Genomic DNA, 16,241 nt, shown 5'->3' with positions numbered 1-16,241 from the left:
ACTAACACGCACACACACACACACACAGAGGGAAGGAACTCTTAGAGCAACATTTATAAAAGTTGCTCAACCTCATTACATTTCGTTGGGAATCATTGATGGACAGCAATACTCAAACCTTGTCTCTGATTTTCAAGCAAAATGTCAGTCAGGACTGAGACTATACCACTCAGGAACACTAAACCGCTATTGGAAAGCCATTCTTGTGTGTCTTTGGTATTAAAAGTTAAACTGAAAAATAAAACGATCTCAGGGTTAGGTTTTCAGAAGACTGAAGTGGGGTTTCCTCTATCTTTTTACCTGGGCTTTGCTCCTTTCATATTTATTTTGATCATGACAAACTCCCCAGTCCATTCTGATGACAAGCATACCCATAACACAATTGAAAATAGTGTTTCACTCTGTTGTGTTATATTTGACCCAACCCTATAGTTTTTAATTTAGGTGAAAACATTTATTTATTTGCTATGTTGTCTTGCGGTATTACTTAACAGCCTTGTTGCAAACAGAATGGATGGTTTGGAGTGGATTTTTTAACACAGGCTTCTTTCTTTTCACTTTGTCATACAGTAATATGGAGTGAATGCAATGTTGTTGATCCCTTTGTATTTTCAGGTATTATTGTTCATGAGAGAAATGTGCAGTTATGCACATTTTGCAGTGGGGCAGGGAGAACATTTAGCAGTTGTTTTTTGGTTGCCAGGGGGGACGGGGGGAATTATGTCACTTATTGGCTGAGCTGGCACTGCACTAACCTAACCACCCACGGGAGGCTGAGAGTCAAACCATGACAATTTAATTGTTGGTGTCATTGGAGTTCAAGTAAACACACTGCTGTATACAGTTTTTGTCCTTCCTTTAAAAGGTATAAAAGGTCAGTGATGTGACAGTAGTTTATGTGGAATAGCCCACTGACACAACATACAGTAGACCTATGTCTACACCACAGCAGTGTGAAGAAAGATACCAGGTGATATAGACTTACATACTGTTTTAAAATATATGTATATGTATGTATATATTTGTATTGGTGTTTTGATTATTTTTTCAGACAGTAAGAAAATCAAAGTGGGACACAGGCAAGTGGGAGAAACATGGACACAGGGATTGAACCCTGGTCTCTGGTGGGGAGATGTTTGTGATTTATGATGAGTGTTACCACACCACATCTCTGCACGACTCGCTTCCTGTTTGATTCTCACACTATGATTGGAGTGTTTGTAAGTGTAACAGTAGAGGAAAGACTGGTAAACTGAGTGTCAAAAATATGAAAATTATTGAACTACTCTAGGGATAAATTATTTTGCTGTATGGTCTACTCAATGTCCATTACAGCCACAGGTAACACTTTTTTCCATGGTGATGCCTATGGAATCACTTTGAAGACTAATACTGTTGCAATAATGAAAACAGTCTTGATAATTGATGGCAATTCTAAGAATGATGCAATTATGCGATGTCAATAAGAAATTGATAGTTTCACCTAATAGACACTGTTATCCTTGTCTTGTGAAGCAAATATATCTACAAATACTTCTATAGGTACTATTAGGAAAATGGAGAACTCAACACAATTCACGTCATTTATACTAGCTGGATATAGTGATAGTGGACACTTAAAGTACTTGTATTTCATTTTAGTAACTGTGTTATACGTCTCCATAGTTTTTGCGAACACAGTGCTTATTGTGGTTATATGTATGGAGAGAAGCCTTCATGAACCCATGTATCTGTTTCTGTGCAGTTTGTTTGTGAATGAGTTGTATGGTAGCACTGCTTTATTTCCTGCTCTCATGACTAATTTGGTTACAGATGTCCATGCAGTTTCCCCTGTGTACTGTTACCTACAGATCTTTTGCATGTACACGTATGCATCTATTGAATTCAGCAATTTAGCAGTCATGTCCTATGACAGGTACCTTGCTATATGTTACCCACTACAGTATAACGTCATCATGACACCCAACAGGGTGTGTATTTTAATTTGTGTAATATGGTTGTACACTTTTGTAACAATTACCATAGTACTGTCTTTAACTATTCGTTTGCAATTGTGTGGAAACATTATAGACAAAGTATATTGTGACAACTACGTGGTAGTGAAACTTGCCTGTTCAACTTCAGACACGACAGTTAATAACATCTATGGACTCTGTGTAATTGTGTTGAATGTCGTTGTCACTTTAATTACTATTATGTCCTCTTATATTAAAATTCTGACTATTTGTTTGAAATCTTCCATCAACGCCAGACAGAAAGCTTTCAGAACCTGTATTCCTCATCTGGCCTCAATGCTCAACTTCGCTTTCGGCTGTTTCTTAACTCTGCTCCAGAGTAGATTTGATAGGCCTATGAGAAATGTTCCAACTGTGCTTCACACTATTTTATCAGTGTACTTTCTGATGTGCCAGCCACTTTTTAATCCTATTGTGTATGGAGTTAGGATGGCTAAAATCAGACAGGCTTTTAAAAACATACTACCTGTAGGTCTCTACCCTAAAAGATTAACCAAACATTAGTGTGACCTTTTCTGTCCTGATTGTTAGATTTTTGTATTGTTGACTTGTGTGTTTTGTTACTTATAGGCTAGTTGCAATAATGAATGGGGGTGAGGACGGCAGAAATAATTTGCTAATTTGTGAAATATTGTCATTTACCTTCTATTCACTTGCTGATCTCCATTGGTTCCATGTCTCTCAAAGAATTGACTTAAAATGATCCTTGTGTACAAAGCCCTAAATGGCATCAAACCCTCCTACCTATCAGACGTACTCTCCCCTATGAACCTCCACGCACCCTAAGTTCAAGCCACGCCAAACTGCTCCATGCACCCAGGACCTGGCTCCACAGAATGGAGGACTGTTTATTTTCCTCCCAAGCACCACATCTTTGGAACTCCCTTCCTGACAATCTCAGGGCTCCTCAGACTGTTGGGGCTTTAAATCAGGCCTTAAGATGTATCTTTATCGGCTGGCCTTCCCTTCCTCCTTGACTTTGATTGGTTCATGATATGGTTATAAATCAATATTATTTTTTTAAAATGTTTTTAGTTCATCTTTTATTTTATGCACTTTGAGATCATTCTTGTAATGAAAAGCACTTTACAAATGTTGTATATTATTATTATTATTATTATTAGTAGTAGTAGTAGTAGTAGTAGTAGTAGTTGTAGTTAAATAAATAAAAACAAGAAGTTCATGACTTCCTCTTCATTACTTAAATTGACACTTCTGCCTTATCCAAGTATGTAACAAATCAAGACATACAAAACCGTCTTGATTGATTGACAACAGTGAATATACCAATGTAAATGTGTAAAAGATAAGCCCAACTTATAGCCGACATGGCACCATTACATCCATCACTAATGGAAAATGGGTCTGTACGGTACATACAGTACAAGCATGATGATTGTTTGACATTTTGAAAGATACATCTCGGGAAATACTGTAAAATGAAAACAAACAAAATTCGGTCATGAATCTGAATGCATGTCATGTTATCTGACGGCCAACTGTTTAATGTAACATGATATCTGTGTGCTAGCTAGCTGACAGATGGCCAGATACCTTTTTTGAGGTTAGGCGTCTTGTTTGTCCAGGGTCACTGTGAGATATGTTTGACCCATATAATCCAGTAAGGGTCAATGTATTCCATCCATCCTTTAAAGATAAAAGGGTGCCATTTCAACACTTAATAGCCATATTTTGTTACTGTTAGTATTCTCAGCTACACTTAACATTGAACTGTTCTTTTGCCTGTGTAATAAAACTGTAATTACTTTTGGAGCAACATTTTATTAGTATGTTACATAATACTTTGATAATTGCATTTTCATTGCATAGCAATGAGCTGAGTTTTTGTAACTCCTGTGAACAACAGGAATAGTGACTGTTCCTTATTCCAAAAACATTAACACCTTCCTAATATTGAGTTGCAAATATATGTTTTTGTTCAGTGTAGTTGTAGTCACCTCCAAAGTAACTATTTGTTCCCCCAAAAAATACACAGATTTTTTTAATTTATTCAACATGCAACAATTTGACTGAGTTACAGTCCATATAAGGAAATCAGTCAATTGAAATAAATTCATTAGGCCCTAATCTATGGAGTTCACATGACTGGGAATACGAATATACAGTGGGGAGAACAAGTATTTGATACACTGCCGATTTTGCAGGTTTTCCTACTTACAAAGCATGTAGAGGTCTGTAATTTTTATCATAGGTACACTTCAACTGTGAGAGATGGAATCTAAAACAAAAATCCATAAAATCACATTGTATGATTTTTAAGTAATAATTTGCATTTTATTGCATGACATAAGTATTTGATCACCTACCAACCATTAAGAATTCCGGCTCTCACAGACCTGTTCGTTTTTCTTTAAGAAGCCCTCCTGTTCTCCACTCATTACCTGTATTAACTGCACCTGTTTGAACTCGTTACCTGTATAAAAGACACCTGTCCACACACTCAATCAAACAGACTCCAACCTCTCCACAATGGCCAAGACCAGAGAGCTGTGTAAGGACATCAGGGATAAAATTGTAGACCTGCACAAGGCTGGGATGGGCTACAGGACAATAGGCAAGCAGCTTGGTGAGAAGGCAACAACTGTTGGTGCAATTATTAGAAAATGGAAGAAGTTCAAGATGACGGTCAATCATACTCGGACTGGGGCTCCATGCAAGATCTCACCTCGTGGGGCATCAATGATCATGAGGAAGGTGAGGGATCAGCCCAGAACTACACAGCAGGACCTGGTCAATGACCTGAAGAGAGCTGGGACCACAGTCTCAAAGAAAACCACTAGTGACACACTACGCCGTCATGGATTAAAATCCTGCAGCGCACGCAAGGTCCCTCTGCTCAAGCCAGCGCATGTCCAGGCCCGTCTGAAGTTTGCCAATGACCATCTGGATGATCCAGAGGAGGAATGGGAGAAGGTCATGTGGTCTGATGAGACAAAAATAGAGCTTTTTGGTCTAAACTCCACTCGCCTTGTTTGGAGGAAGAAGAAGGATGAGTACAACCCCAAGAACACCATCCCAACCGTGAAGCATGGAGGTGGAAACATAATTCTTTGGGGATGCTTTTCTGCAAAGGGGACAGGACGACTGCACCGTATTGAGGGGAGGATGGATGGGGCCATGTGTTGCGAGATCTTGGCCAACAACCTCCTTCCCTCAGTAAGAGCATTGAAGATAGGTCGTGGCTGGGTCTTCCTGCATGACAACGACCCGAAACACTCAGCCAGGGCAACTAAGAAGTGGCTCTGTAAGAGGCATCTCAAGGTCCTGGAGTGGCCTAGCCAGTCTCCAGACCTGAACCCAATAGAAAATCTTTGGAGGGAGCTGAAAGTCCGCATTGCCCAGCGACAGCCCCGAAAACGGAAGGATCTGGAGAAGGTCTGTATGGAGGAGTGGGCCAAAATCCCTGCTGCAGTGTGTGCAAACCTGGTCAAGACCTACAGGAAACGTATGATCTCTGTAATTGCAAACAAAGGTTTCTGTACCAAATATTAAGTTCTGCTTTTCTGATGTATCAAATACTAATGTCATGCAATAAAATGCAAATTAATTACTTAAAAATCATACAATGTGAATTTCTGGATTTTTGTTTTAGATTCCGTCTCTCACAGTTGAAGTGTACCTATGATAAAAATTACAGACCTCTACATGCTTTGTAAGTAGGAAAACCTGCAAAATCGGCAGTGTTTCAATTACTTGTTCTCCCCACTGTACATTTGTTGGTCACAGATTCCTTTTTAAAAAATGGTATGGGCATGGATCAGAACCAGTCAGTATCTGGTGTGACCACCATTTGCCTCATGCAGCGCGTCATATCTCCTTCACATAGAGTTCATCAGGCTGTTGATTAGTACCTGTGGAATGTGGCCCACTCCTCTTCAATGGCTGTGTGAAGTTTCTGGAAATTGGCGGGAACTGGAACACGCTCTTGTACACGTTGATCCAGAGTATCCCAAACATGCTCAGTGGGTGACATGTCTGGTGAGTATGCAGGCCATGGAAGAACTGGGACATTTTCAGCTTCCAGGAATTGTGTACATGGGGCCGTGCATTATCACGCTGAAACATTAGATGATGGCGGCGGATGAATGGCACGACAATAGGCCTCAGGCTCTCGTCACGGTATCTTTGTGCATTAAAATTGCCATAGATAAAATGCAATTTTAATTGCCTGTAGCTTATGCCTGCCCATACCCATAACCCCACTGCCACCATTGGGCGCTCTGTTCACAACGTTGACATCAGCAAACCGCTCGCCCAGACGCCAGAGCGTCGCTCGCCATCTGCCCGGTACAGGATTAATCTGTGAAGAGCACACTTCTCCAGCGTGCCAGTAGCCATCGAAGGTGAGCATTTGCCCACTGAAGTCGGTTACTACACTGAACTGCAGTCAGGTCAAGACCCTGGTGAGGACGACGAGCACGCAGATGAGCTTCCCTGAGACAGTTTCTGACAGTGTGTGCAGAAATTCTGCAAACCAGTGGAGGCTGCTGAGGGGAGAATGGCTCATAATAATGGCTGGAATGGAGTAAATGGAATGGTATCAAACACATCATGTGTTTGATACCGTTCCATTCACTCCATTATATTTAATTCCAGTTTCATCAGCTGTCCGGGTGGCTGGTCTCAGACAATCCTGCAGGTGAAGAAGCCGGATGTGGAGGTAAAGAAATGAACATTCAATTCTCTGGCAACAGCTTTGGTGGATATTCCTGCAGTCAGCATGACAATTGCACGCTCCCTTAAAATTTGAGACATCTGTGGCATTGTGTTATGTGACAAAACTGCACATTTCAGAGTGGCCTTTTATTGTCCCCAGCATAAGGTGCACCTGTGAATGATTGTGCTGTTTAATCAGCTTCTTGATATGCCACACCTGTTAGGTGGATGGATTATCTTGGCAAAGGAGAAATGCTCACTAACAGGGATGTAAACAAATTTGTGCACACAGTTTGATAGAAATAAGCATTTTGTGCGTATGGAACATTTCTGGGAACTTTTATTTCAGCTCATGAAACATGAGACCAACACTTTATATGTTGCATTTATATTCTTGTTCAGTATACATAGACTGAAAAAAACCTGCAATACCACAGCTATCCCTTGGTGGCGCAGAGGTTTCATTATCTGGCTGCAGTTCTGAAAAGTTAAGTGTGCCTTGAATTCTAAATAAATCACTGACAGTGTCACCAGCAAAGCACCCCCATATCATACCTCCTCACCCACGCTTCACGGTGGGAACCACACATGCGGAGATCATCCGTTCACCTACTCTGCCTCTCACAAAGACACGGCGGTTGGAACCAAAAATCTAACATTTGGACTCATCAGACCAAAGGACAGATTTCCTCCGGTCTAATGTTCATTGCTCATGTTTCTTGGCCCAAGCAAGTCTCTTCTTCTTATGGGTGTCCTTTAGTAATGGTTTCTTTGCAGCAATTCGACCATGAAGTATTCTAAAATTAAATTGATCCTTTAATGATGCAAGAAGCAATGGTACATTTATTTAATACACTTTTTGTTCATGGCTTACTAACACGCACACGCACACACACACACAGAGGGAAGGAACTCTTAGAGCAACATATATAAAAGTTGCTCAAGCTCATTACATTTCGTTGGGAATCATTGATGGACAGCAATACTCAAACCTTGTCTCTGATTTTCAAGCAAAATGTCAGTCAGGACTGAGACTATACCACTCAGGAACACTAAACCGCCTATTGGAAAGCCATTCTTGTGTGTCTTTGGTATTAAAAGTTAAACTGAAAAAATAAAACGATCTCAGGGTTAGGTTTTCAGAAGACTGAAGTGGGGTTTCCTCTATCTTTTACCTGGGCTTTGCTCCTTTCATATTTATTTTGATCATGACAAACTCCCCAGTCCATTCTGATGACAAGAATACCCATACCACAATTGAAAATAGTGTTTCACTCTGTGTTGTGTTATATTTGACCCAACCCTGTAGTTTTTAATTTAGGCGAAAACATTTATATATTTGCTATGTTGTCTTGCGGTATTACTTAACAGCCTTGTTGCAAACAGAATGGATGGTTTGGAGTGGATTTTTTAACACAGGCTTCTTTCTTTTCACTTTGTCATACAGTAATATAGAGTGAATGCAATGTTGTTGATCCCTTTGTATTTTCAGGTATTATTGTTCATGAGAGAAATGTGCAGTTATGCACATTTTGCAGTGGGGCAGGGAGAACATTTAGCAGTTGTTTTTTGGTTGCCAGGGGGGACGGGGGGAATTATGTCACTTATTGGCTGAGCTGGCACTGCACTAACCTAACCACCCACGGGAGGCTGAGAGTCAAACCATGACAATTTAATTGTTGGTGTCATTGGAGTTCAAGTAAACACACTGCTGTATACAGTTTTTGTTCTTCCTTTAAAAGGTATAAAAGGTCAGTGATGTGACAGTAGTTTATGTGGAATAGCCCACTGACACAACATACAGTATACCTGTCTACACCACAGCAGTGTGAAGAAAGATACCAGGTGATATAGACTTACATACTGTTTTAAAATATATGTATATGTATGTATATATTTGTATTGGTGTTTTGATTATTTTTTCAGACAGTAAGAAAATCAAAGTGGGACACAGGCAAGTGGGAGAAACATGGACACAGGGTATTCTGCCCTGGAATTGCGTTCCCGTGCAAAACTAGACAGATAGCTAACAACTGAGTCTTCAATAAAACTTCCAAGGCGTGACTTTTCTTGAACGAATGTATTGAAAACGTTTATGTTGTGAAACTGCAAATACAGAAAATAATATACTTTAGTATTCAATTCACATTGACATACTGTAGCTGTACATTATACATTTCAAGTTGAAAGTTGCATAAATACAAAGCAAGTGCCAAGTTACCATATATCTGGCATGACGACAACTAAATAGATAATTACTCTATGAGTAACAACTAGCCAACTCCTTTCATTACTCTAATAATGTACAAACACCTCTGTACAATAATAAAGCATATTACACTAGAAACAGTAACAAACTATAGTATGTTTTACACTTCTTTTACATGACGCATGAGCAAACTAATACAGCTAACGGCATCCATGAAAGTCAATGCAATTTGCGTGAGTAAATGTAACCAATTAACATTGATAAGTAAGCAATTCTGTCAATAACAATATTATCATCACTTGCAATATGCTTGAATTGAACTTACAAACAAATATTTTCCGAGGCTGAAGCGTAACAAGAAATAGTTGCACTGAAAGAACTGTACAGTAACGTTGTTTCTAGCTGCTTGTCGCGTGCATAATAACAACTTTACTTCCGGGTTTTCGTACATAATTCTAAGTACCAGAAAGCTCCACTAGGGGGCGCTAAACAGCATGGAACACAATGAAAGTCACTCTTAATCACTATAATAAAATAAATCTGTTACCTTCTAACAAGATGGCAGCACACTCCCCCGCCTGGTATAATGAGATTGTGCCACTATGAAATAAAATATTTCTCCTCTAGGATGCTTCAGAAAGAAGAACAACAATCTCTGAGATTGGTCTCAGAAACACCTTAGCAATCCCTTGCTTGACAACCTTTAGTTCTACTTTCCTGACCTTTCCGTCAGTACTGGGAAAGGTTTTGACCACAAGTCCGACTGGCCAGTCATTTCTGTGCGTCTGACTGTCTTTCAATAAGACAACATCTCCCACTTTCACATTTGGCTTTTCTGCTGTCCATTTTCTGCGTCTCTGCAGTGTTGTCAGGTACTCCTGTCTCCACCTTTTCCAAAAAGTGTCAGCGAGACACTGGACTTGCTTCCACTGTTTTCCATGAAGATCGTTCATGTGGAAATATCCAGAAGGGGCTGAGGTAGCGTTGGTCTTTTGTGTCAGTAACATTGAGGGTGTAAGAATGGCAGGCATGTCAGGATCGGTTGACACTGACACTAGGGGTCTCGCATTGATTATTGCCATAACTTCAGACATAAGAGTGCTCAAGACCTCGTGTGAGACGAGTGGAGCCCGTCTGAAACAGCATAGCATCAAGGATACGTCTGGCAACCCCAATGAGTCTCTCCCAAGAACCACCCATATGAGACGAGTGTGGGGGATTAAATATCCAAGTACATCCCTTGTCTGAGAGGTATTTAGTCAACTCTGAGTCATTTGTGTCGATCCCCAGTTCCCTGCAGGCACCTATAAAGTTTGTACCTCGATCAGATCGTAGCACTTTTGCTGGACCGCGGATAGAGAAAAAACGCCTCAGCGCGTTGATGAAGCTGGATGTGGACATGGATTCGATGAGCTCAATATGGACTGCTCTAGTAGACATACATGTAAAGAGTACCGCCCAGCGCTTGGAGTCTGCACTACCACCTCTAGTGCGACGAGTTATGACATTCCATGGTCCAAACACATCAAGTCCAACACTGGTGAATGGTGGCTCTGATGTGAGTCTGTCTGCAGGTAAGTCCGCCATCTTTTGGTCAACTGACTTTCCTCTAACCTTACGGCAGGTGACACACTTGTGGATGATACCAGAGACCAGATGTTTGCTCCCAATAATCCAGAAGCCTGCTGCTCGAATAGCTCCATCTGAAAAATGACGGCCCTGGTGAGCCACTTGCTCGTGATAATGTCTTACCAGCAGAGTGGCGACATGATGCGTCCGTGGGATGATGAGAGGATGTTTTTTTCGTCTTGTGACAGGTCGGCAGAGGATAATCGGCCTCCCACCCTCAGCAACCCATCCTCATCAATCACTGGGTTCAGCTTTTTGAGTGTACTTTGTTTTGGTAACTCTTTTCCTTTCTCAAGGCATTTGAATTCCTCTTTGAAGGCTTCATGTTGCACACAGTGAATGATTGCTGTTTTGGCTTGTGACAACTCACTTGTACTGCATGGTTTTTTACACTGATGCCAGCCTCTGCAGTTGTTGTCGTCCGCACTTTTGTGAAAGGATCTGGCAACATGAATGAGTCGTGCTGTGGCTCGATTGAGAGCTTTCCAGTTCGAGAACCTCTCAAAGCGATGAGAGCCGAATTGAGCTCCAGAAACCTTAGTGACGAAGGCAGTGACGTCTGGCTGAATCTCTGCGTCTGCGTCCAGGCTCTACAAGGTCAAAATTGATGGTCTCAGACTCACTTGAGTTTGCTTGAGCCAGAAAAGGGGGACCTGAGAACCAACTGGTGTGCTTTAAGAGAGTGGCTCGTATGGGCCTGGTTGCATGGTCTGCTGGATTGCTGTCAGTGTTTACGTAACACCACTGGTCTGGATTGGTAGACTTCCTGATACGAGTTACCCTATTGGCAACATACACATAAAATCTTTTGGTGACATTGTGGATGTAACCGAGAACTATCTTACTGTCTGTGTAGAACTTGGCTGCATTTACATCAATGTCTATTTCGTCTCTGATCAGTTCATACATCTCAACAGCTAGCACAGCCGCACACAGTTCTAGGCGTGGGATAGTGTGGGCGGTCGAGGGCCAATTTAGATTTCCCCATGACAAATCCAACATGGCATTGACCTTCCGAGTCAATAACTCTCAGATAGGCTACCGCTCCTATGGCTACTGTAGAGGCATCCGAGAAGATGTGCAGCTCTCTTCTTTGAGTGGTAGACAAGGAGACTGGGATGTAGGGCCGCTGAATATACAGATGTTCCAACTCCATCAAAGATTCCTTCCACATTTTCCATTCCTCTTCTTTTTCTGTGGGAAGGGGGGCATCCCACTCACTCTGATCAGAAGAGAGTTCTCTGATTAAGGCTTTCCCTTGCATTGTTATTGGAGCCACAAACCCAAGGGGGTCATAAAGACTATTCACTGTGGACAGGATACCTCTCCGTGTAAAAGGCTTCTCATTGTGGGACACCTGGAATGTGAAGCTGTCTGTTTCCAGGTTCCAGGAAAGTCCCAGGCTCCGTTGAAAAGGGAGAGGATCTACTCCGAGTTCCAAGTCTTTTAAGTCCTTGGCACGGTCCTCCATGGGGAAGGCTTCCATAACTGTTTTGCTATTGGATGCAATCTTGTGTAGTTTCATGTTGGACTCCGCTAACATTGCTTGTGTTTTTCTCATAATGTTGATAGCTTCTTCTGGAGTAGCTACTGATATCAGCCCATCATCGACATAAAAGTTCCTCACTACAAACTGCTTGGGTTCTGACCCGTATTCCTTCTCACCCTGTAGAGCTGCTCGTCTCATGCAGTAGATGGCTACGCTGGTGAGGGGCTGTTCCCAAATACATGGACTTTCATCCTGTACTCAGTTATGTTTCTATCTGGGTTGTTGTCTTCATACCAGAGAAACCTTAAGTAATCTCTGTGATCCTCACGTACACCAAAACAGTAAAACATTTGTTGCACATCTGTCGTTAGTGCAATGCCATCCTTGCGAAGCGCATTAAGACGCCCAAGAGTGTGTTGTTTAAGTCTGGACCCCTGAGCAGGACGTCGTTCAGTGACACGCCTTGACACTCAGCGCTGGGAGTCAAACACCACTCTTATTTGTTCAGGCTTTTGTGGATGGTAAACACCAAATATTGGCAGATACCAGCATTCTTTTTCTCCCTCTAGTGTCGGAGAATGTTCAGCTTGGTCGTTATCCAGCATCTTTTTGCATGAAGTCAATAAATTGAAGTTTCATGTCAGGCTTTTGTCTAAAGTCCTACGAAGTGATGTGAGACAGCTTCATGGCCTGCTCCCTGTTATTAGGAAGACGACGTCTAGTGGGGGCGAAAGGGTAGTGGAGCCACCCAGTTGTTTCCATCATCCTGGAAAACCTGTTTGTCCATAATGTCCAAGAAAGCTTTGTCTTCCACAGATGGTGCTGGTTTATCATCGTCTTGTGTTTTGTTGAACACGGAACATCCCAGGCTGTCTGTGTTCACAGTTGTGCTTGGATCTCTCGAGTGCCCTGTAGAGAGAGAAATGTAGTTGCTGATCTACGCTGCTGTAGTTCTCTTTCACCTGGATGATGTCAGGGCAAGGGCTCAGATAGGACGTGCGACCATTTTGAAGTATGTTTGTCCTGAACACGTTAACACTGGCTGGTCGGTGAGCCGTTCCCAGACAAACTTCCCCACGATGACCCACCCGAGGTCGAGTCGCTGTGCATAAGGAGTGTCGTGGGGCCCATTGATTTGTTCTCGTACCTTGTGTACCCTTAAGATGTCTCGTCCTAAGAGCAGGAGAATGGGAGCGTCTGGGTCCACAGCTGGAATTTTGTCCGCCACTGGTTGCAGATGGGGATGATGATGCGCAATGTCTGGGGGAGGAAATCTCCATTCTATCGTCTGGCATCATGTCACACTCTATCAGAGTAGGGAGAGTGAGCTGCTTGTGTCCGTCTATAGACTCCACCATGAAGTTGACGGGCTCTCCTGCCTGAAGTCTCTGTTACCCCAGAACAGGTCTTCATGGTGTATGGAGCAGAGTTGTCATTGATGTTGAAGAGATTGAAAAACTCTGTCTTGGCCAGAGATTTGTTGCTCTGTTCATCAAGCACTGCATACATTTTGACAGCTTTCTCTCTTTTCCCAGCTGGATAAGCTTCCGACTAGGCATATTTTTGAACATGATCTTGGATTGGCTGCCTCACCACAGATCTCGGTACACTTTGAGGTGACTGATAGAAGAGCATCTTCACCTTGCTCCCCGCCATGCTCTTTCTCTGCTGTAGCGGTGTCTATCGTTGAAGGAGCTGGACCTGGATGCAGAGCAGCAAGATGTCTGTCGCTGTCACACTCGGAGCACTTGATTGACACCTTACAGTCTTTAGCTCTGTGCTGAGTTGACCCACAACATCGGAAACAAATGCCATTCTCTTTGAGATATGCTTTGCGCTCATCTAGAGTTTTGTATCTAAATCCGCGACACTTTTTAAGATGGATGAGGCTTGTTATGTATTGGACAGTGATGGTCAGGCTTTTAACCTTTTGTCTTACTGGGTTTGGTTTGGTGGTCTGAGGGCTCAGATGACACATCTGTTTTGTGTACAGTCACAGGTGTCTTGCTGTTGTATCTGACAGGTTTCTCATTTTTCACAGACACCTGGGTAGTTGAGGTGTAGAGGGTGAAGCTGGGGTCGTTTCTAATTTTCGCCTGGTTCCTGATGAATCTCGAGAAAACGAGAATGGTGGGAATGCTACCCGATAGTCCTCCTTGTATTTGGATCCCTGTGCTATCCATTTCTCTTGTAAGCTGAATGGAAGTTTCTCTACTATAGGGTTTACCCCACGAGATGTGTCCAGATAAGCGAGGGCCTGGAAGGTACCCTTCTTCTTTAGCACACTCCAGTTCGAGAAGAATGTCACCCAGTTCTCTTAGTTTGTGATTGTCTTTGTTAGACAGTTTTGGAAATTCATCAATTTTCTTCAACAGTGCATTCTCGATCACTTCAGGTGTACCATAGCACTCTTCTAGTCGTTGCCAGACCATGTTAAGCCCTGCTGTTGCATTGAGAATATAGACAGATCTAATTCTCTTTGCTTGCTCAGACGACTCTGCCCCTAGCCACTTGGTAATTAGATCTAACTCTTCCCTGCATAGATTCAAGTCTCTGGTCGCATTGAGAAAAGATGCTTTCCATGCCCAATAATTTTCAGGACGATCATCAAACTTCAGGAGTCCGGAACTCACCATCTCACGGCGCAGGAGGTACTTGCCCGTGAGTTCTGGTGCCACTTGTGACTCAGGGAAGCTTTGTGTCGGTGACTGGAAGTGGGTCTGTTTTTTCCTTTCCACCATGCTGCTTTTCATTTCTTTTTGTACGGAGAGTCTCTGCTCATGCTCCGTTGTTTGCTACTTTCTGGATTGTGGCCTGTATCTGGGTCAACACTAAGCTCTTGTGTCTCTACTTCCAAATGGCATTTCAGCAAAGTAGGGCCTAGCATGTTGTTGCACATACTCACGAGTACGTTGGACTGGACTTAAGGGCTGTGTCCCTGTGTTGAGTTCTCTGTGGAGCTCTCTGCGTTCAGACTCTACAGCTTCTTCAAAGGCTACAGCTTCAGCCAGCAGCAGCAGCTGTTCTCTCAACTTGGAGAACATATAAACTCGCATCCAGTTCCGCCTTTTGTTTCATCACAGAAGCTTCCTTTTCAGCATAGGAGACTCTAGCACGCGCTAGGCGTCCGCCTTGGCACGTGCTTTGATGGCTGCATAACTCGCCGTTGAGGATCTGCTTGACTGTTTTGATGACCTTGATCTTGTAGACTGAGACTTGGTCTCAATGTGCTGAAGAGGGCTCCTCCATCTCTCTTACTCGCTCCTCTTCCTCTTTCTGTCGAACACTTGCCTCTGGTTGCTGCATCGTAGATTGCTGGTCATCCCTAGGATCAGAGGCTTTGTTGGCCAATGAACGATAGAATCATAACCACCACGTGCGATTATTCTTGTGCTTGAGCCCGCCCGTGATGATGTTTTTTCACTATTCTGCCCTGGAATTGCGTTCCCGTGCAAAACTAGACAGATAGCTAACAACTGAGTCTTCAATAAAACTTCCAAGGCGTGACTTTTCTTGAACGAATGTATTGAAAACGTTTATGTTGTGAAACTGCAAATACAGAAAATAATATACTTTAGTATTCAATTCACATTGACATACTGTAGCTGTACATTATACATTTCAAGTTGAAAGTTGCATAAATACAAAGCAAGTGCCAAGTTACCATATATCTGGCATGACGACAACTAAATAGATAATTACTCTATGAGTAACAACTAGCCAACTCCTTTCATTACTCTAATAATGTACAAACACCTCTGTACAATAATAAAGCATATTACACTAGAAACAGTAACAAACTATAGTATGTTTTACACTTCTTTTACATGACGCATGAGCAAACTAATACAGCTAACGGCATCCATGAAAGTCAATGCAATTTGCGTGAGTAAATGTAACCAATTAACATTGATAAGTAAGCAATTCTGTCAATAACAATATTATCATCACTTGCAATATGCTTGAATTGAACTTACAAACAAATATTTTCCGAGGCTGACGCGTAACAAGAAATAGTTGCACTGAAAGAACTGTACAGTAACGTTGTTTCTAGCTGCTTGTCGCGTGCATAATAACAACTTTACTTCCGGGTTTTCGTACATAATTCTAAGTACCAGAAAGCTCCACTAGGGGACGCTAAACAGCATGGAACACAATGAAAGTCACTCTTAATCACTATAATAAAATAAATCTGTTACCTTCTAACAAGATGGCAGCACAC

At 42.2% G+C, this 16,241-nt stretch overlaps 1 protein-coding gene across 1 annotated transcript; it reads left to right on the top strand.

Moving 5' to 3' along the window:
• Positions 1–1,556: 1,556 nt before the first annotated feature.
• Positions 1,557–2,483, top strand: LOC121568305 (olfactory receptor 11A1-like; the record flags this gene model as incomplete). Its single annotated transcript, XM_041878857.2, has 1 exon — positions 1,557–2,483. A coding segment is annotated over exon 1 (927 nt), but the record flags the coding sequence as incomplete, so codon positions are not given.
• Between the last annotated feature and the right edge of the window lie 13,758 nt (positions 2,484–16,241).

The sequence above is a fragment of the Coregonus clupeaformis genome, unplaced genomic scaffold (genome assembly GCF_020615455.1).
Source record: "Coregonus clupeaformis isolate EN_2021a unplaced genomic scaffold, ASM2061545v1 scaf3880, whole genome shotgun sequence".
NCBI lineage: Eukaryota > Metazoa > Chordata > Actinopteri > Salmoniformes > Salmonidae > Coregonus > Coregonus clupeaformis.
The sequence above is the reverse complement of the archived record's forward strand: the minus strand, read 5'-3'. Positions and strand labels throughout refer to the sequence as shown.